Source organism: Salvia miltiorrhiza, chromosome 2 (genome assembly GCF_028751815.1).
Source record: "Salvia miltiorrhiza cultivar Shanhuang (shh) chromosome 2, IMPLAD_Smil_shh, whole genome shotgun sequence".
NCBI lineage: Eukaryota > Viridiplantae > Streptophyta > Magnoliopsida > Lamiales > Lamiaceae > Salvia > Salvia miltiorrhiza.
In genome coordinates, this window is record NC_080388.1 from 29,926,243 (window position 1) to 29,948,916 (window position 22,674).

A 22,674-nucleotide genomic window follows, 5' to 3' on the forward strand; every position below is an offset into this window, starting at 1 on the left:
CGATCCTTCTCTATTTATTCACTCCCATTTTCTACTCCCGCTTCTTATCTCCCTCCCTTAGTCATGGTTTCCCGGTTTAATTACCTTACTTAAGGCCGGTCGTGACAGCTGACCTCAACTCTCTTTCCACGCACCGACTTTTGTTGAGAGCTCTCCGCTAATGTTTTGAATATTTCTTTTAGCTCTGCTACAGTTTTTCGAACTATGTTCCCTCTTGCCGTGCTGTCCACCATGAATTGGGTTGTTTGCACTAACCCGTCATAGAAACATTGCATCAACATCACATTGGTAAATTGATGTTGCGGGCACTGGCGGAGGAGTTCTTGGAATCTTTCCCAAGCCTCATGAAAAGGCTCGTCCTTTCCTTGGGTAAATTCCATGATTTGCGTTCTGAGCTCCTGTGTCTTGTGGCTCGGATAGTATTTTAGCATGAACTTCTCACAAGCTTTTCCCCAAGTGGTGATGGAGTTGGGCGGCAGAGTTAGTATCCATGTCCTCGCCGGATCTTTAAGTGCATAAGGGAAGCACTTGAGCTTTAATTGGTCCTTCGTGAGATCCAACAATGGGATGGTTTGCACTTGCGTGCAAAAATCGCGGATGAACTGTAGGGCATCTTCACACGGCATCCCATGGAACAGAGGTAGAAGACTTGAATCATTCGGCTTTAAGTTGTAGTTTCTGACGGCGGTGGAAAGCACAATGGCCGAAGTTTTAGTGTCTCCTATGACGGGCCGGGTGAAATCTCCCATGTACTGTAAGTTGTCTAGCGCCATCTCCTTGTTTGTGTTCTGCTCTGATCGGTCAGTAAGGTCAGAGCTGGCTTCCTCCTTTGTGTCTATGTTCTGCTCTGTACGGTCATAGCTGGCTTCCTCTTCTGCGGGCTACTCTGAATGGTCAGAGTCAGAGCTCGCGGGCGGTTCTGGAAGCTTTTTTTTCTTCTCTTCTACGGTCTACTCTGGTAAGTCAGAGTCAGAGTCAATGTTCGATCCAGAGCCAGAGTCAGAGTCGAAGGCCTCTGCTCTGGCACGCTCCTTTTCTAACTGAAAATCCCTTCGCTCGTCCTATGCAATGAAGACACAAGTTTGCCTTTAAGACTACGGCATCCCTGCATGCACAACACTAAACGAACAGATCAAACGCACCGGCGGGAGAAAAAGTAAAAACAAAACGTAAAATAAAGAAAGCAAGTAAAAACAGAAAGAAAAGTGACACAATTAAAAAGCCTAAAACCTTCCCCAACAACGGCGCCAAAATTTGACTCAACTAGAACACCTCTAGATTGACTTGCAATAGGACAAGGACACTCTAGCAATGGTAAGTTAACCCAACGTCGTCTCTCAAGGAAGATCTTTAAGGGCTTTTAATTATGTCATGAGAAAACTGTAAACTATGGATTATTAACTAAAACTTGGAAAGTAAACTTAGATTAAAAGCTGTAAAATTAATTAACACTTGGAATTTAAACTTAACTAGAAACTTAAACTTAAGAATTAACTAGGCGAAAAGGAATTAACTAAAGCTTGTAAATTAAACTTAACTAAAACTCAATCTTAAAATTATCTAGGCGAAATAAACTATAAAACCCTAGGCAAAATTAAACGCATAAAAGTAAAGGAATTAACTAGGCAAGTTGAATTTAAATAACTTTAATTAAAAACTTCTAATCTACTAAGCATGAAACTAAATTGCATAATTTAAAGGAAAGCATAATAAAAACGCATAAACTAAATTGCATAATTAAAAGTGCATAATTTAAAGAAAGCAAGTAAAAGCAAATAAATAAACTTGATTAAAAAATACCGTAAAACGTCTCGAGAAGCAGCCTGTCGCGTGATTACAACTCTAAACGAAGAACTAACTAAAACATGAATTGAAAGAACTATAATAAACTAACTAAGAACAGAAATCGAAACTAGAACTGTGAAAGCAATAAACCTAAACTTTGGCTGCCTAGCGGAAACTAAAGATTAGGGCAAAGGATGTTAAGTTTTACAATGAAAAGTATGGCCCTATTTATAGACTTCTTTCAACCCTAATTAGCATCAAACTCGGCTTCAAAACTGGACTCTTAAGGAAATAGAATCGTGCATCCAAAGGTAAGTCCAACTGTATCGTGCTCTGCAAGTTATCTCAGCTCTGGCGTGGATTGGCTAACTCTGGAAGTTCGGCTCTGCAAAGGTATGACAGAGCTGAAAGTCAGCTCTATAAAGTTCAGATCTGGCAAAAGGCAGAGCTTAAAGTCAGCTCTGCACAAGTTGACTCTGGCAAAATATGTTGACTCTGTCGATCTTTAGCTCTGCTCTGCCAAGTTTACTCTGGCGCGTAAGTCAGCTCTGTCGAGTTTAGCTCTGCTCTGTCAAGTTTGTTCTACTTTGGAGATTTCAGCTCTGATAGGGAAGTTCAGCTCTGCTCTGGCATTTACGCTCTGCTCTGGCGAGCCTCTCTGCTTTGCTCTGCGCGGGCTTTTTCAGCTCTGGCGCGGGCTTTTCAGCTCTGAACACCAGAGTGCGCCAGAATACGCCATTCTACTCCAAAATCTCCAAAATTACACTCTTCCATCTATAAAACCTAAATCTTTGCAAAGCATAAAACAAACCATAAAACACACCAATTTTCAGGATATCATACTTAAAACATACACATGCAAAACCCTAAAATTAGAACAATTAGGTATAAATTACCAAAACCATACAAAAAATCCTAAGACAAAAAACTTAAAGCAAGTTTCTACATACTGAGGGAAAACAATTCCCCCTTAACAAAATAGTCCTAAAACCTACAATCAGAAAACTGGACCAACAGAATACAACAATCAAGACTTAAAAACACTCAAATCCTGTATCAGAGCTATTTAAACAAAGGCATCAGAGCAACTCAAAATAACAGTATCAAAGCTTATAAGCTGACTTACAAATCAGCAGACTCAGAGCATAAATCAGAGCAGAAAAAAAAAAAAAAAAAAACAAAACAGAGCCTGGACAAAAAGAAATTGTCTATAGGGTGATTTGGAATGATATAGCTTCATTGCTTCAGAAACTGATAAAACATCATTTTCTGAGAATATACACTATCAGATGATACAAGGAAGAAAACAGTAGATTACAAGTTAGGGATTTTGACCGTAAATCCCAAAAACGGCTTTCTTCACGGCGTCCACCTGCTTGGGGTCCTTCTTCTTATTGAGTCTCCAGATGTGACAAACTTCTTGGACTTCTTGTTTGATGGCTTCCCTATTGATATGTCCACCAGTCTTTGGTGGTGTCACTTAGGTCAGCGTTGGATATGGAATCATTTGAATTCGGGCAGCAACAACATCATCCAAGAGTTTCTTGATCTTATCCCGCTCACTCCAGTTGTTTAGAAAGCATCTCCACGCTTGCCTATGATAGTTGGGGTCTTTAGGAATGTTAGCAAAGATTTGAGACCACTTGGTGAATATTTCTTTCAATCGTTTCCACCAATTGTTTAAGTCTCTGGGCACCCAAGTATCTTTGTGTTCAAAAGTTGTCATAGAGGCGTGGGACCTCAGAAGATTCGCCGTCTCATAATTCTTCAATAGCTGGGTGGCAGAAATCTTCAGTTCCTTAGAGGCAGCAGGAGGAGCAGGGGCAGATGGACCGAGTTTTAGCTTCTTCTTTGATGGGGAATCCTTCTCTTCAGGACGGGGCCTCTTAGTGGCAGCAGTTCGGTGCTCCTTGGATGTTGTTTGATATTGAAGTGCAGGAGCAGTTGCTTTTCCTTTGCTTTCTTCCCCATTTTTCAAAGGAGAATGACCAATTGACCCGACGGAGAATTCTTGACTTTTTCCTATGTATCCTACCCCCTTTTGGCATCATCAGGGAGGAAGTCCACTTTGGTATATAATTAGTCGATGTCATGCTCAATTCTCCAAAACTTCACGGGGTTGGCCAGGTCTTTGACCTCATTCAGCTCAATCTCCAGTGTCGCCACCTTCTCTTGGAGTGGCTGGACAACTTCGTTTATCATGGTTCGGACATCGACCTTGGAGATGATGTCATTATAGAGAAGGGTTTGGATTTCTTCCAGTGCTGTGAGGTACATCTGCTTGCCCTCAGCAGCAGAAAGTTTTTGCTGTAATTCCATGATGTCAACATTCTTCTTCAGAGATAAAAACCCTGCCATGAAGGGAGCTGCTTTCTTTACATACTCGAAGAATGTTGTCTTCAAGACTTTGAAGCTTTGGCTGGAGGTGTATATGTAGTTGACGTGATCCTCATGCATGTCCTTCATTAGTTGCTCCAGAGTCTGAAGTTTGTGTACCTGCTTCATTGCAAGGAGATGGGTGGCACTCAGTTTGTATTTGAGCTCTTGGATCTCATTCAGTTGCTGTTCAACCAGCCTCTCAAGCTGCTCTTGTTTGCTTTCAACAGTGCCAGTGAGAGCTAGACTGGTATGCCATTTGGATTTCAGCTTTAAGAGCTCTAGCTCTGCAGAGATGTCAGGATCAGAATCAATGTCAACAGCTGCTTCAGTATCGATTTCTTCTACATCTTCTTCTTCTTCTTCTTCTTCTTCAACAGCTGCACTGGCATCTCTCTGAGATTGTCTTTCTTCTGGAGCCTTATCTTTGTGGAGCTTCCGCTGCTGGATCAGTTTTTCTGGCTTCAGTCGTAACTCCTTCAGTGTTAGCTTCTTCAGTGGCGGATGCTTCTTCAGTTGCTGGCCTTTCGGCTTCAGTTTCGGGCCTTTCTGCTTTAGTTGCACGCCTTGCCGTTTCAGTTTCTGACTACTAGGCTTCGGTTTCTTGCCTTTCTGACTCTTCGGTTGCAGTAGCTGTGCTTTTGTTGGTTGATTCTTCAGCTTTCTGCATTTGGACTTCAGAGTGCGGAGGATAAATGATGTAGGCATCAGCTGCCACCTCCGCAACAGTTCTTGCCGTATTCATTGCTTTCTCGACGTCCTGCGCTGTTGGCGAGGGAGACCTCTGTTCAACCGTATTCGCTGGCTCAGCAGAGCCTGTAGAAGTACAAAAGAGTGGTTGTAGCAGTGAGAAATGAATGGCTTCAGTCTATGGCTCTCTGTGAATGAATATTAAACTGAATTAATACTCGATTTGCCCGAAGACCGCTTCTTGGATTATTATTAATTTATCATACCAAGATTAATCCCTAACATGCCCCTATGAATTTAAGTGATGCACGTTGGAGTTCAGAAATACCTGAAGAATTCAGAAGAATTCGTCAAATTCGCAGCTGAACAAACCAGTCAGCTTCAAGCCTTCGTTTGAAGCCTCAACCGTTCTCAAATCGTATTTTTCCTAGAAATACGACTTCTTCGTCTTCGAGAGAGCTTTCCATGGCCATCTTTTTCGCCTGAATCGGAGTTCTGTGGAGGAAGTTATGGCCGTTTTCCCGAAACTGCCAGAACTTGATTTCCTGCGAAAATCTGACTCCAGCTCAGATCTTCTGAACTGTATCCCGCTCAGCTTTCACCGTTGGATGGACAACGAGCTGTGAAAGTCCCAAGAGAGAATTCAGCCCTGCACGCCTAGCGTCGCTCTATGCTCTCAAAACCCTAATATTTTGTTGTGTGTATTTTTCCTGAGAGCAGACAGCTGTATTTAAATAAATAAATCACAGCTGGGGCGCCAGTTTCCTTGTGCTGGACGAAAATTCTCTCTGCTAGGGCTAGGAGACTTTGGGCCAGTCCAGGGACCAGATACAAGGAATAAAAATGGGTCTCAAATAAATTAATTCTCCATGGTCAGCCCAGACCATAATTAATTTATAAATATTAGTTCATTCCATTAGAGAACTAATACTGACTTACCCCTTTATTGCCGATAATGAGTCGGGGCTTGTATTTACACTTATTAAATCTTCGTATTTAAAATATCCGACATCCATTAATTAATTATAGCTCTGCCAGCTTAAATTAATTAATCTCTTTGTAATCCTTAAGCAGTACCACTCAAACCTTATTATTGCGCCTGGACTTAATCAACCTGCAGGGTTTAACGCAATAAACCTTATTGAGCTTCTTAAGGGGATGTCATTATCCTATATCGGATACAGGTACTATGTCGCAGCCCGAAATCCCAACGCTAGTAATAGCGGGGTACGAGTATCGATACGACTAAAATAAATGGATAAAGAACCATAAGACTTAAATTGAACATCGGCGCGGAAGCTTACATCAAAACATGCCAAGGCAAAGACTCATAGTTTGACTCAAGGGTGTATTCATCAATATCGTTATGACTTCTTGAATATTAGGAATTTCAAGAAGAAAAACAAAGTAGGTACTGCTTATTTTCTATAAGGAATCATAGTATCAAAAGTAACACAGCAAAAGACGTATCAATTATATGTATGAAGACATATAATCGCGAGTATATTGCTTGATTTTTAAAAGATTAGTGTATCATCTCACTAAGGTTTTATCAACATCAGAAGGAAAACAAAGTTCATCATCCTTAAGACTCCAACATCAAAGGAAAACAACAAGGAAAACTTCATCGGTGAAACCATCCCCCACCAGCACCAGTCCAATCTCGCTCCAAAGCTTAACCTGCACATTTAGAAATATATGCAGGGCGTGAGTAATAATACTCAGTGGGCAATCGCCGGAAAAACATCAAAGGCGCTCTTAGAGCTATATGTTTGAAGCTTGCCATATCATCAGCAATACACAGAAATAAGTTTATCATCAATGAAATCTGTGCATGCAGTTTTAAACATCATAACATCATAAAGAAATGACTGCAGTCAAAATATTCATCATGTATGTACCACGTCTACAACATCATCATTATTATCGATACTGAGAAGTAGGCCTCCCTCTCAAGTACCGTGACTGGCCGACCCGAAGACGGCTCACAATCACATCTGTGCACAAAATCCCGCTTGTGGCAGGACCGAATTCGTCTCATCAGTAGAGGGTAACATACAAACTTATCATCAAAATTTTGGCAAGTCAAACAATTCATAAACATCATTTATCTCAAAACATCAAACATCTTATAATCTCATCATCATTTAAAACAGTTTAGAAAAGCTCTTAAACTGTATACTCAAAATAATGCCCACCTGGAGTCCTTCGCTTAAGCTCGGATAGGAACAGGGGACTTACTTCTTCGTCTTGCTCGGGTCTTCATAAATCATCAACATCATCACGAAGGTTCATGTGATAAAACAACCTTAGTTAGTACTCAATACTGAAATCCAATCTCGTTTCATCGATAACTTCTCACTCAACGTCTATTTACTCAGTAAAACTAAATCCCTAGGCATACTCAACTTCTAAGGATTCACACGTCTTATTCTCGATTTAACTCTCAACTCGGACCATACTCATAGCAGTCAAGCACATAGGTACACATAATCACATAAGCATACAACTTCACATAACACATCACAACAAACAAACATAAGTCTGACTCGGAGACCAGAGCAGAGAAATGCTCGGTGGTCAAGGTGGAAAAGCTCAGCAGAACGGAGCGGAGCAGCTTGGCAATACTGCGGAAAATACTCGCCAGGGCAGAGGAATCAACTTGCCAAGGCAGCGAAATCATGAACTCTCTGTCGCCAGAGGAATGGTGAACGTCAGAGGAATCAATCATCAGAGGACTCGATCGTCAGAGGATTCGTCGTCAGAGGAATCAGACATCAGAGGAATCGATCGTCAGAGAAGTCAAACTCAGAGGAATCGATCGTCAGAGGAATCGATCGTCAGAGGAATCGAACTCAGAGGAATCGATCGTCAGAGGAATGAACTCGCTGGCAGAGCAGCGGGGAAATGAACTCTCTGGCATGCCAGCGGGGAAAGCGACTTCTCTGGCATGCCAGCGGGGAAACGACTTCTCTGGCATGCCAGCGGGAAAACGACTTCTCTGGCATGCCAGCGGGAAAACGACTTGGCAGAGCAAAACTCAAGGCAGAACAAAGCGAACAAGAGTAAACTCAAAACTTCATCAACTTTTCATACCCAGAAATCATCAAACATCACATTAATCCTTTCATCTATTCATGCTCATCGTCAAAACATCATTCAAGACATAACTTACAGATTTTTTCCAAATTCATAAATCAAACTAAGATTTGTAAAAACTCATATCTCAAGACTCAGTTTTGCAAAACACATCTTAAACACCTCAAATCATCACATATAACACATTTCTCACCCCTGTTTTCGAAAAGAACTTGAAGATTATAAAAAGGGCATGAATCCATAATTTTCGAAAATGAAGAAAAAGGTGGAGGGGGAGTTTCTCATGCTTCAATCATCCTTCTAAACACATAGATCACATAAAAAGTCTAGATCCAAAAGGAATCAAACACTTACTCAGGTAGTTTCAAGAAAAGGAAAGCTCCGGTCTCTATTCTTCAAGCATCAAACTCCACTAAACTTCTTGATTTATGAGTAGTAAGTGTTTATGGACTAGATTTAGTGGAGGATTTCACTATGGTTACGTCTGTGTAAACTCGAGCTTGGTCTCCCATGGAGGAGAGAGTAAATGTCTTGAGGGAGAGAGAAGAAGTTGAAGGGCCGAAATGAGAGAAATGACGGAGAGAGAGAGAAGCTCTTCGGTTTTAGCAAGATTCTTATTCCTTAAGATAAGAAGCATTAAATGCTCAATAGTTCTTTGTCTCCTCCCTTAGCAGCAAGCCTAAATTGGCTAATTTCCCACATGTGAGAAGGGATTAAAATAATGGGTGTGAGTGTAGGAACGTGTGGTGGAAAATAAATCATGTACGCTAAATTTCAAAAATCATACAGGCACAAATATAAGTGCACACATATCAAATAAATCACATAACGTCAATCAAATAGCTCACAAGGCTATCACATTAAAAACGGATCATCACTCATCATCACTCTAACTTAATCCTCTTTATAGTGATTCACAATCACTACCTCGACTCTATCTCTCGTCTCTCATCTCATCATCAAAATCAAATTACCATCTCCATCTCAATTCTAACATCATTCTCAGTCCTATCAACATCTCCATTTTACTCATCTCGCCATTCATCGGCATCTTCATTGACTCTATGTCAAACTCATTATTCCTATTTTCTTAATAGGACTGTCAACCTCTGATAACTCGGTATCCGGAAATTCTATTCCCGGTAGTCGGAAATAAATAAAATCCCGACTCAAAATAATCGGCATCTATAACTCGACTCGTTTCTCTAATCTCTTCACTCTAACTCCATCATGAGTTTGTCCACTCATAACTCATAATCTTCACATCTCGACATCTCAGTATTCTCAGTAGTGTTAAAACACTATCTCTTATCATAAGGAAAGGTACGGGGTGTTACATACTAATACAGATAATCAAATATCATATATTGACCGCTATCACCCAAGATACAGAGTACTCAAGTTACTATATAACTCTCACCCATAGTAAGTCAAAGTGATATACGAATCAACATATATATTTGAAATCTTATTAGTATTAAGATTCTATTAAGTCACCGAGATCTTTGATTCTTCACTTAAGTCAGACAGAAGAATACATCTCACTATGGTCCTATCAATATGTTATGACGTACCAGTATAGACAAGTAGTCAAGACAAACTACTTCCATCTATACCGCAGCCTAAACCAATGACTCGTCCTAAAGTCATCTCGGTTGTGATCATTTTGTATCTCTTAAGGTTATTCCAATTGTATGGTCTTTTGTGATCTACAACACACCATATAATCTACTTATATAGAGACAAAGGACATACATATGCAATCATGAACACAATCAGATAGGAGATTAAAATAGTGAACTTAAGAAGTATTGTATACAAGCATAAAACGTTCTTACTTTCAGTATACAAATCCAACACTCTGGCCACATTCTCTTTAGTTTAGACCTTGGGGGCCGGTGTTTCAATCACAACAGCTTCAGTATGATGCTTTGGCTCTTCAATTTCCACTACTTTAGCATCAATATCAGCAGTGGTACCAATTTCTTCGAGCACTGGCTGCTCATTATCAGGAGCTTCAGTCTCGTTGGTTTGAAGTGCATGGACTTCAGTTTCATGTGTGGCAGAAAGCATCTCATCGACCTGCATGCCAGCATGGTCCTTTGTGCTCGAGGTACCAGCATCGTCTCTACGAGTTAAAACACCACAAGAAACAAGGTAGTTCTGGACTACCATCTCAAAGTCATGTATGACATCCCACAAATTGGAGATGTTGAACTTGTTGTACAGCTCTGCCTCTTCGAAAGCTAAATTGGCTGCAGATTCACAACAATTAGATCATGGATCTGCGTCGAGGGAAAAATTTTGAGGTAGGAGTGAAAGAGGAGGCGGATCACATCGTCGTAGGCCTCGGGAAAATTTTCAAAGCTTGAAAGATAGGCATTGATGTATGAATGGCCACGCTCTAGGAGGGATTGCTTGAAAAGTGCAATGTCCCTTTGCATAACTTTCGAAGGTTGGAGAGTTTTGGTGATCAGAACATCTGAGTCTGTAGAGCCAGACTCAGGAATGGGTTGAAGGATAGGTTTTTAAGTGGGAGTGAAAGGGAGGATGATGGATGGGCCTTCAGTGTGGGTTGGCTCACACCCAGATAAGGAAGATGAAGGGGCTAAAACAAAAGAAGGGGTGGAAGTAGTGGCCATCGTGGGGATGTCCACTGTGATTTTGCCCGAATGGGGCTTGGTCTTGGTGGTGCGGGCTCAGCGGGAAGCAGCAACAAGAGACAATGGTACTTCAGTCTCCGCTGAGCATTGTGGTTGTGAGGAGGCAGATGAGCGTGAAGCGGTGCTGTTGGACCGCTTGTAAAGGCGGTGATCGTCGGTGACATTCACGACCGCCTACTAGTGGACATTGAGGTGCTTGGTGGCCTCAATGATGATAGAAGAAACCTTATTCCCTTGGCATAGGAATTTGGAGAAACGGGGTTAGTTCTTTTCATCAGCGAGGAGGCGGAGATATGCCGCCTCCCAGTTGTAGGGGCCTGGCTGCATCAGGGTGGCCAGAAGGACCTTCCAGGGAAGGGATGCTTGATCTGGGGATCCCTCAATCTCAAACCAGTAACGTTGGATAATCTTGATCAAAATCTTGTGGCACAGATGGAAAGATGATACTTTGAGGGTTCCCTCAGTTTTCCCTTTGTCTTTGACTTACGGTCTGAGGAGACGGATTGCCTCCTATTCTGAGATGGCGATTGGGAGCGGGCTAGTGTTCAGAGGACCAAAAAGTTTCCGAACAGTCGCAGTGACATTGATTCGGAACTCTTCTGATTCCTTGAAATTCAGTGTAGTGAACACCTTGATACTGGCGACGTAGTCGCCTGTTGCTTCGTCAAGGTCCAGTGAATCGTAGAACTGATTCATGGGGGTTGTAAGGAAGAACTCTGGGGCGGCGGTCATGAAGTTCCTCCAATTGTGTGTGTTTAGAGCCACCATCGCTTTTTGGTGCTCTTCGCTGTTGAAGTGTGGGAGCCACACAGAAGGCTCATAGCACACAGTTTTTTTAGCGTAGGAAGTGGTGGAAGCCATTGAGTTGAGTACCTGTGAAGAGAACTGAGAAAGAGTAGGGTTTTTCTCACAGAGATGATCACTGTGGAATTTGAAATGTTAGTTGTAGATGAAAGTTTGTGAGAAAAAGCCTAAGTATGGAAGACGTCAGTTATATAGAAAGTGGAACGTGAACAGTCAAGTATGGCTTCACACGTGCGACAGGCGGTGCTTCTACGTGCCTTAACTGCATTGCAATAAATTTGAGATTCGTATTTAATGCCTAGCCTACGTAGACCTAAAAATGTGTGATTTAAATTATTTTTGACACACGTTATGCTAGTCTAGACAGAAAACTTATACTGAAACTGAAAATGAGGCGTGTTCAGCAATTCAGTATGCCCCTTGAATTTAAAAAGGATATTTCTATCAGTATTTGACCAAAATCAGTAGACTACTTTTAAAAAATCAAATAGGTTATTTTTAAAAGATATTTCAATCAGCTTTTGAAAGAAGATCAATAGGCTATTTTTAAAGGTAAATCAAAGGATTTTAACAGCTAGACTGAAACAAATATACTGAAATATAGAAATTGAAATTAAAATATTATGAGAGAGAATTACTTGTTGGTCGACTAATCATTATAGTCAATCGATACCACGTGTAAAACTGAAATTTTCAGTTTTCCCCTCAAAAGTAGCACCGGTCTTCAGTTTCCCCCTTAGCGAGTGACACTGATAATCAGTTTTCTCCCTATCTCCAGTAGGGTCCTTATGCCTTGCTTCAGTGTGCACTACTCTAGTATTAAACTTCAGTTTTCACCACAAAACTTCAGTGTCCAATACTTCGTCTTCAGTTTCTAATGCGGTCCTCCATCAGCGTCAGTCTTCTGGATTCAACAGTCCCAATCTTCCGCATAGATCATTGAATCTATCTTTGGGAAGGGCCTTCGTCAGTATGTCCGCCCGTTGAATACTTGTATGAATCTTCTCGACAACAACATCCTTTTTCTCTACGTGATCTCTAATGAAGTGATGGCGCACTTCCACATGCTTACACCTAGTGTGTAACATTGGGTTTTGAGAGATAGCTATGGCACTGGAGCTATCACAGTTGATGGGGACTTCATTCTTTTCAATGCCATAATCCTTTAGTTGTTGCACTAACCAGAGTAGTTGCGAACAACAGCTTCCAGCAGCAATATATTAAGCTTTAGTTGTTGACGTGGCCACTGAAGTCTACTTCTTTGAAAACCACGATATCAATTTATTGCCCAAAAACTGACAAGTGCCGGAAGTGGACTTTCTGTTGATTTTGCACCCATCAAAATCAGAATCTGAGTATCCAGTAAGTTTCAAGCTATCATCAGCTGGATACCAGAGTCCTACATTTGGTGTACCTTTGAGGTATCTGAGGATTCTCTTCGCAGCATCCATGTGAGCATCCTTTGGGTCTGACTGATACCTTGCACATACTCCAACAACAAATGCAATATCTGAGCGGCTTGCTGTGAGATAGAGTAGAGATCTGATGATCTCTTTATACTTCGTTGGAGATACTAATTTGCCTTCAGTTCCTGGATCTACTTTGCAGTTTGTATTCATTGGAATCTTCACAATCTTCACGTGTTGAATACCAAACTTGGTAATCAATTCCTTGGTGTACTTAGACTGATTGATCAGTATTTCATCTTCAATTTGCTTGATTTGCAGTCCAAGGAAGAAATTCATCTCTCGCATCATGAACATCTGAAATTTGTTCCTCATGAGATCAGCAGACTTCTTGCATAGCTTCTTGGACCTTGATTCAAAGATTATGTCATCTACATAGATTTTGACAAGTAAAATATTTTTTCCTTCCTTCAGTGTGAATAAAGTTCTGTCCACTGATCCCTTCTTGAATCTTTACTCTAGGAGATATTCTGATAAAGTGTCATACCACGCTCTTAGAGCTTGCTTCAGTCCATAAAGCACTTTCTTCAGTTTGTAAATTTTATCAGGTCCGGCAATCTCAAATCCTAGAGGCTGCTCTACATATACTTCATCAGTAAGAACTCCACTGAGAAATGCACACTTCACGTCCATCTGATGTACTTTGAATTTCATGTGTACGGCGTAGGCGAGAAAAAGTCTTACAGCTTCCAGTCTGGCCCTGTAGCAAAAGTCTCGTCGTAGTAGATGCCTTCTTCTTGACTGTAGCCTTTTGCCACGAGTCTAGCCTTATTTCTGACTACGAAACCATTCTCATCATTCTTGTTCTTGAAGATCCACTTCAGTCTGATCACCTTCCGCTTTTCTGGTTTGTCAACCAGTTCCCGAACTGAGTTCCTGTTGAATTCATTCAGTTTTTCTTGCATCGCCGTGATCCATTGTGTGCTGCTCAGTGCCTCCTGAAGGTCAGTTGGTTCAGTTTGAGATAACAAACAACTGAAATGTTCAGACTCATTGATGGTCCACTGATTTATGTTGTAGATGAGGTTGCACACTAAACTCCGGGTCGTTCTGACGGTTCTCTGATGATGTTGTCTTGGGGGTCATCCTCGAACCGTCTTTTGTATCTTCTAATCTCCTCTGGTGATGGTTGTGGGTCGTCGGAGACGAGGGGTGAAGCATTAGCATTAGTTTATGCTCGTACTGGGGAACATTGGACTGTTGGGGACTGAAGATCAGTTTGAACTTCAGTTTCTGCTTCTATCTGGTTTTCAGTGGGTGGAATTCCCCCTTAACTGATGCTTACTGAAGGAATTTCAGTTTGACCTTCAGTATTAGGACCTGTATACTGAAACATTTCAGCTTCAGTATTTTCTTCTTCTTTTGGACTCCAAACCAACACCTCTCTTCTTTCAGAGTCTCTTCCTTCAGTGTTGGCTGCTCCATCAGTTTTGGAGCTCTCACCAATTTCCTGTTGTCTGAGATCATCAAGTGACTCATAAAAAACAACATGAGGTGTTTCTTCCACAGCTAAAGACTAAGATTTAAACACTCAATAGGCTTTGCTAGATTCTTCAGTTCCTGAATATCCAAGGAAAATTCCTATGTCTGCCTTGCTATCGAAAGTGTTTAGCCTCTTCTTATCATTATTATGGATGCAACACTTACTTCCGAAGGAATGAAAGTAAGAGATAGAAGGCATCCTGTTGTTCCATATCTCATATGGAGTTTTTCCATATCGCTGCGTGAGAAATGAACGATTTTGAGTGTAGCAAGCAGTGTTGACTACTTTTGCCCAGAACTTTGGTGGCAGTTTGGATTCAGCAAGCATCGTTCGCACCACCTCTTTGATAGTTCTATTTCGGTGCTCGGCTACACTATTTTGTCGAGGAGTCCTCGCCGCAGAGGTTTGATGACAGATTCCTCGTTCTTCACAAAATGCTTTAACTGTATGACGGAGGTGATCCTTTGCCTTGTCGTTGTGCGGAAGGAACTCTCCATGCAAATACATTTATAATTTTCCTATGCCCACAGCTAGGTTCCGCTAGCGGTAAGTATAGGTTCGATCCCATGAGGAGTTGGTGTATTCTTTTCTCTTATCACGATGTAACAATCACAGTGGTATCACTATGGTCAGAGCGTGGGACAGAAGGCTGTGCCCAGAAAGGAGAAACTGAAATAAAATAAAGAAAAAGATTAAAAGTATAGATAACCTGGTCTGGGCACAATCTCGTTAAGTCTGGGCACAGTCATCGCTTATAGGTTCAAGGATTTTCATTGTGCCTTCACATCTTTGGTTATGGACAGTCGATTAATAGGCTGGGCCCCTTTTTTAGTGTCACGTGCGCATGCCTACCCCGTCCTCATCCACGCCCTTCATGTCGAGTGGGGGTGTACACCCCTCCTCCCTCTGCCTTGGTAGATTCCCCACAACAAAACTTGAGTTGTGTGGGTATACCCAAGACGCATTGGCTTGACGGACCCAAATGGCCCATAAGCATATCCGAAGACATATGACAATCTTTCCCACATTTGCCGCACTATGTGGAGCCGGATTTCTCCTGACTTGAGCCCACTTCTTGCTTGTAACATGATCGTGCCTAGAACAGTACCTGCCAGATAAGCGCGATGTTTTTGATCTGGACTACTGTGCGCGATGTTTTTGATTTGGACATATCTTCTTCGTCCGAACACTAATTTCCAATCCATTTGTGCTCCCGAACTCCTCTCGAGATGAACTACAACTTCTATTTCAGACCATAATTCTAAATTCGATCTCAAGATTCCTGTAAAATCCATCAAAGTTCGAGTAAGTATCATATTTCACAAGATAAAACAATAAAGGCACAAAACAAACATGCAACACTCAATTAGCTTGGTAGATTCCCCACAGCAAAACTTGAGTTGTGTGGGTATACCCATGACGCATTGGCTTTGGTGCGTCGTTTTACACCAAAAATATCCGACAGTCAGCCGGTATGCCCATACTGCGCAGATAGTAGCAAGCAAAATCGTCTCCCAAGGGATCGGTGAGAATTTTCCTAAAATTCAATCTGCAAAGTAACTCAACAAACGAGATTTATGGGGAAAATATGAAATACTAAAATAGAAATAAATAAATAAAATTCAAAAGAAGTGCAACGGTTCTAATATTAAATAAATAAATAAATAGAAAATTCTAACAATTAATAAAGAATTCCAGCAATCAATTAAGTCCACCCTAGCTTAATTATTCTGATCATTGATGCATATATAACTTTAATTTATGCAAGCAAACCAGTTATAACCACCGAAGACGCTTCTGACGTGATCTTATTTCTCCTTAATTATTCGGTAACCAGGAAGACGCTTCACTAATTACTACCCTAATCGACTGACAACCGTAAGAGACGCTATATAGGTTTAATGAGCCGACAGCATTAATATCTAGAGAAACCCGATTCAAAACCAATAAACTCTGACGCAGGATTATTGAATTAAGACTGCTTTTCCCTTGACCCTGATGTGTCAATTTACCACTAATCAAACCTAAACCACAATTACGGATGGCCGGTTCAATTGGCTGTATAATTAATTATAACCCACTAAATATTGCGCACTACCTAATGGATTAAAACAATTAATGATGATAAACACGGAGAATCACAGATACAAGCATAAAATAAAGTATAAGAACAAATTAGATCTCACAGAATAATCTTGCTAGTGCTTTCCTAATCGTTGCTGGAATAAACGAAATTAGCTACAACTCATAAATAAAATAAATCAAACAAAATAAATAATTATTGCAAAGGAAAGACGAAGGAATAAAACTTGAATTGAAAAGCTCCAAAAATCCACGTCCAGACTTCTGCTCCCAAAATTTTCGTCTGATATGGTGTTGTCTAATAAGTATATTTTTATAAGCCTAATATGATAAGGAAATAAAATAAAACAAAACCTAATAAACTAAAACTGAGATCAGGGGCGCCTACATGGGCCTTAACTAATTAAACAAAACTAAAGACCTAAACTAATCTAACTAAGTGGCGTGAAAGCCCATAAAACATAATAAAGGCCTAATACTAATAAACTAAATTGATCTAAGAAAAAGTGGCGCATATGACAAACCCACGAAAGTCAAAAATTTAATCCACCAATAGAAATTCAAGCTTCGGCCTATTAATCTTTGTGCGCGCAGCCTTCATTCTCTACCACTTCAAAGCTTCAAAATTCTTCTCAAAGCCAAGTCTTTTCTTCAAAAATCTATCAAATACCATCAAAATTCACATGAGACTTAAATTCAATCCAAAAGATGATATTTAACACGAATTAAGCATATAAAACATACTAAAATCCCCCAAATAAATGCGTATAAATACGCCCAATCAAATCCCCCCACACTTAAACAAAGCTCGCCCTCGAGCACCAAAAAGAACAAAACGACAGGGAAGGAACAAAAGAAGACTCAAAACAGCAAAAACAAAGCTTTGGCAACAATATGATAGATAATATTCAAAGTCTTGATCAAGATACAATCATCCACAAACCATTAACCACGCTCTTGCTTAAAAAAAATCATGCCATGTTCTTCATTCAAGTCAAAATTGTGCAAATTCAATCCTGCCTCACCAAGTTCACTCAATTTCTCTCAAAAGACAAATATGGACAGAATAGATTCACACAATTCACAACTTTATGCCTTCAAACACAGTTTGCCCTTATGTCACTATCTCCACCAAAATATGGAACCAATGCACAAATCAAAAGGTCTTGCAATTTGGTTGTAATGGGGCTAGGGTCCGTATAGGTGAGATAAACAAGAAAAGGGGATCAAATATGCTCAATATGTAACTGAAAACATGCAAACACACCAGACTTTTCATCAATGAAACTCTAGAGTAGCTCCTCAAGATATCCACAATCCTCAAAAAGGTGTGCTCAACTCCAACATATAACATATAGGGCATAAAAATGAATGAATGTATACACAATAAGCCCTTTATTTCCTTTGCACTTTTTCTTTCTTTCTCTTTTTCTGTTTTCTTCTTTCTTTTTCTTTTTTTTTTCTTTTTCTTTTTTTTTCTTTTTTTTTTCTTCAACAATATATATCCCCAATAAATCAATGAATCATCACTCAGCACACTAAAATGGTAGGAGTACTCATTTCTCATCTCGTCATAACCTAGTGCATTCACATGTTTTCAAGGGACAAAAGCAGGCTAAAATAGGCTTAGGCTCAATATATGTGAGTTTTAATCAAACAAAACAGGAGTAACTGAGGCACAAACGGGCTCACTAAGGGAATAATGAAGGTTCGGATAATATGTTCAGGTCAAACAATGGTTATTCCTAAATGCCTTAATCATTTTCATGCATTAAGTTCTCAAACTCAGTCTTGACTATGGCAACAGGGCAAACCAGAAATTCAGCATAAGAGTTCGAATCAATCACTCATCAAAGAAACAATAAGAGCTAGTCATGTGTGCTCATTAAGGCTCAATCCTCACAATTTAGTAGGCTTCAAGTAATTTTGATCAAATTTTGCACGTTTTTCTCATACAAGAATACCTACGAACATATGCACAATTCCATCATAAGAGTAACAGCCTATCATACCAATTCAATATTTTAATCTCAACTCTTCACATCATCCATCATAAAAATTGCCAAAGAATCGAAACTGACTCGAAAACCAATAGAGCAACAAAACAAGGACAAACAAAACAAAGACACCCCCCCACACTTAGACAACACAATGTCCTCATTGTGTGGAGAAAAACTAAGAACAAAGACACAAAAAACAAAGAAAGCATAAAAGATAAGAAAAAAAAAACTAAAATAAAATAAAAACGAAAGAAAACTAAAAAGAACTTCCCTGAAACTGGATCAATCATCAGGTGGTTTCAATTTTCGCTTTGGCAGTTTCACAATCGAAGGCACAATCTGTCCAGTGCTGGTCGGTATGGGCATACCGCGTGACAGATGCTGAGTGAGAACATCATTGGTGGGGTTCAGCTGCATTTTACACCCTTGAATTTCAGCATAACATTCTGGTGGTGCTTCTTTATCCTTCTTGAATATTTCCAGAATCTCATTTTCCTCATTTCCATTCTTACGTTGAGCCAAACTGAAAGGAAAAGTGAGAGGAATTAGTGCTTTAGAATTATAAATTTCAGATTCAACACTTACCTCGGAAGAAGAGAGATTTTCATATTGTTGTGCCTCTTCGACAACTTCATCATTCTGAGCACTTTCTTGCTCTTCCTTCTCCTTTTGATCTTCCATGGGCTTTGGATCAAAGAAATCTTCATCACTCATTAAATTCATAGCATAAACATACTCCTTGGAATTTACTTCTTCTTGAGATGGAAGTTTTTCAAGATTTGCTTGCAACTTGTTCACTTGAGTGGTGAGCAGAGTGATCTGTGTGCCCATACTACCCAACGCAGCTTGCGTCTCTTGCTGGAAAGCTTGTTGACTTTGCACCAAATTGTTAACAATCTGGCTGCTCTGTGCCAGACTCTGAAGAATATCGCTCATACTGGGCTCTGGGCGGTCGGTATGGGCATACCGCCCAGCCTGCGGCTGTGCGCTGGTGAAAAATTCAGGCGAATGATTCCAGCTGAGATTTGGATGATTATCCTTCTGAATTTGAGCTCCAACCAGGCCTCTAACTAAGGAAGTTAGAGCATCGAGTTTCTCATTCACACATACATCTTCTGCTCTGTTGACCGGCCTGTACCTATCATCATCCTCATCCTCATATTGTTGACCATTGGTGACCATATCAAAAATCAATTGTTTTGCTTCATCTAAGGTCTTGTTGGTCAAACTTCCTCCACAAGCAGCATCAACAATCCTCCTGTCAAAAGAAGACATACCACGATAAAAATAATTAATGAGCAACTGATAATCAGAAAATCCGTGGTTAGGACATCTATGACATAATTGTTGAAATCTCTCCCAATAATCAGACAAACACTCTTGTTGCCTCTGCTTGATGCTACTAATAGCTATTCTTAGATTTGCAGCCTTTGATTCTGGAAAGAATTTACGCAAGAACTGCTCCTCTAAGTCGTTCCAAGTTCTTATTGATCCAGGTGATAGATCAAACAACCAATCTCGAGCTCTACCCTGCAATGTATGAGGAAAAGTTAGTAATCTTAAATGATCTTCAGAAAAACCTTGAGGGCGTAAAGTAATGCAAACTAAATCAAATTCAGCAAGATGTTTATGTGCACTCTCTCCAAGCGAGTTGCTGAATTTTGGAAGAACTTGAATGAAGTCAGGCCTGATTTCAGCATTTTGATTAATCGTGGGCAACACAATGCATAGCGGATGATTTCTCTTGTGGCGGCCCAACTCTCTTATTAACGGTCTTGGTGGCAGATTATCATCACGGTCATCATCCCCATCTTCAGACATTTCAGCTTCAGCTCTAGATCAATATCAAACAAAAAAGAAATAAAATAAAAAAGCAAATCGAAATAATAGAAAAATTACTACTTAAAAACCGATCCCCGGCAACGGCGCCAAAATTTGGTGCGTCGTTTTACACTAAAAATATCCGACAGTCAGCCGGTATGCCCATACTGCGCAGACAGTAGCAAGCAAAATCGTCTCCCAAGGGATCGGCGAGAATTTTCCTAAAATTCAATCTGCAAAGTAACTCAACAAACGAGATTTATGGGGAAAATATGAAATACTAAAATAGAAATAAATAAATAAAATTCAAAAGAAGTGCAACGGTTCTAATATTAAATAAATAAATAAATAGAAAATTCTAACAATTAATAAAGAATTCCAGCAATCAATTAAGTCCACCCTAGCTTAATTATTCTGATCATTGATGCATATATAACTTTAATTTATGCAAGCAAACCAGTTATAACCACCGAAGACGCTTCTGACGTGATCTTATTTCTCCTTAATTATTCGGTAACCAGGAAGACGCTTCACTAATTACTACCCTAATCGACTGACAACCGTAAGAGACGCTATATAGGTTTAATGAGCCGACAGCATTAATATCTAGAGAAACCCGATTCAAAACCAATAAACTCTGACGCAGGATTATTGAATTAAGACTGCTTTTCCCTTGACCCTGATGTGTCAATTTACCACTAATCAAACCTAAACCACAATTACGGATGGCCGGTTCAATTGGCTGTATAATTAATTATAACCCACTAAATATTGCGCACTACCTAATGGATTAAAACAATTAATGATGATAAACACGGAGAATCACAGATACAAGCATAAAATAAAGTATAAGAACAAATTAGATCTCATAGAATAATCTTGCTAGTGCTTTCCTAATCGTTGCTGGAATAAACGAAATTAGCTACAACTCATAAATAAAATAAATCAAACAAAATAAATAATTAATTGCAAAGGAAAGACGAAGGAATAAAACTTGAATTGAAAAGCTCCAAAAATTCACGTCCAGACTTCTGCTCCCAAAATTTTCGTCTGATATGGTGTTGTCTAATAAGTATATTTTTATAAGCCTAATATGATAAGGAAATAAAATAAAACAAAACCTAATAAACTAAAACTGAGATCAGGGGCGCCTACATGGGCCTTAACTAATTAAACAAAACTAAAGACCTAAACTAATCTAACTAAGTGGCGTGAAAGCCCATAAAACATAATAAAGGCCTAATACTAATAAACTAAATTGATCTAAGAAAAAGTGGCGCATATGACAAACCCACGAAAGTCAAAAATTTAATCCACCAATAGAAATTCAAGCTTCGGCCTATTAATCTTTGTGCGCGCAGCCTTCATTCTCTACCACTTCAAAGCTTCAAAATTCTTCTCAAAGCCAAGTCTTTTCTTCAAAAATCTATCAAATACCATCAAAATTCACATGAGACTTAAATTCAATCCAAAAGATGATATTTAACACGAATTAAGCATATAAAACATACAAAAATCCCCCAAATAAATGCGTATAAATACGCCCAATCAGGCTTGGTGGACCCAAATGGTCCATAAGCATCTCCAAAGACATACAACCACTTTTCTCACATTCGCCGCACTATGTGGAGTCAGATTTCTCCTAGCTTGAGCCCACTTCTTGCGTGTAACTTGATCGTGCCCAGAACAGTACCGGCCGGATAAAGCGCCGGGTTTGCCCAAGTTGTATAAGCATCAGGCCAAATGCTTCGGGAATGTGACTGCACAAATCTTGTGCCCACTTTGACCTCACGATTTCATATGCCCATAACTTAACTCGATATGCCCACATCAGGAAGGAAAAGGTAACTAGGCATAATGAAATAAACAAAGGCAAAAGAAAAGATAGAAAATAACATACTTGAATTTATCATTGAAGCTTAATACAAAAAGCATCTCTGCCCAAAACCAACCTTGGACAGAGCAAATAAAAACAAGACAAAATAACAAACTAAACTAAGCCATGACTTCCCAAACTACTCTAGTGACTACATAGTGACAAAGTAAACTGAACAAAATGATAAAGATGATTTAAAGTCGCAGCTCTTGAAATTCGTTGTCCTGGGCGTAGGAGAGTGCATCCTTATATAGAGAGTTATATAAAGAGTGGTAGTGGGCCTTGGGCCTGGTCCATGTACATTAAGGCTTTTGGGCGCAGCAGCTAGGGTTTCTAGGCACGGCGGCTAGGGTTTCTGGGCGCAGCCAAGTTGCTGAGATTTCTTTCCATATATGCTGCCCATATCAGATATGCATCTCATAACTTTGGCAAGTAAAGCAGGTCCGATCCTCTTATACACGGTAAGTGGATATCCGCCTTCTTCTTTCCTTATGTTGATGGGTGCGTGCTGTGCCCTTGTACGCCATGT

At 40.0% G+C, this 22,674-nt stretch overlaps 1 protein-coding gene across 1 annotated transcript; it reads right to left on the reverse strand.

Annotated features, from left to right (window-relative positions):
- Positions 1–18,730: 18,730 nt before the first annotated feature.
- LOC131008266 (uncharacterized) lies at positions 18,731–20,269 on the reverse strand. The gene has a single exon (XM_057935153.1). The coding sequence runs from the start codon at positions 20,267–20,269 to the stop codon at positions 18,731–18,733; it is 1,539 nt and encodes a 512-aa protein (XP_057791136.1).
- Between the last annotated feature and the right edge of the window lie 2,405 nt (positions 20,270–22,674).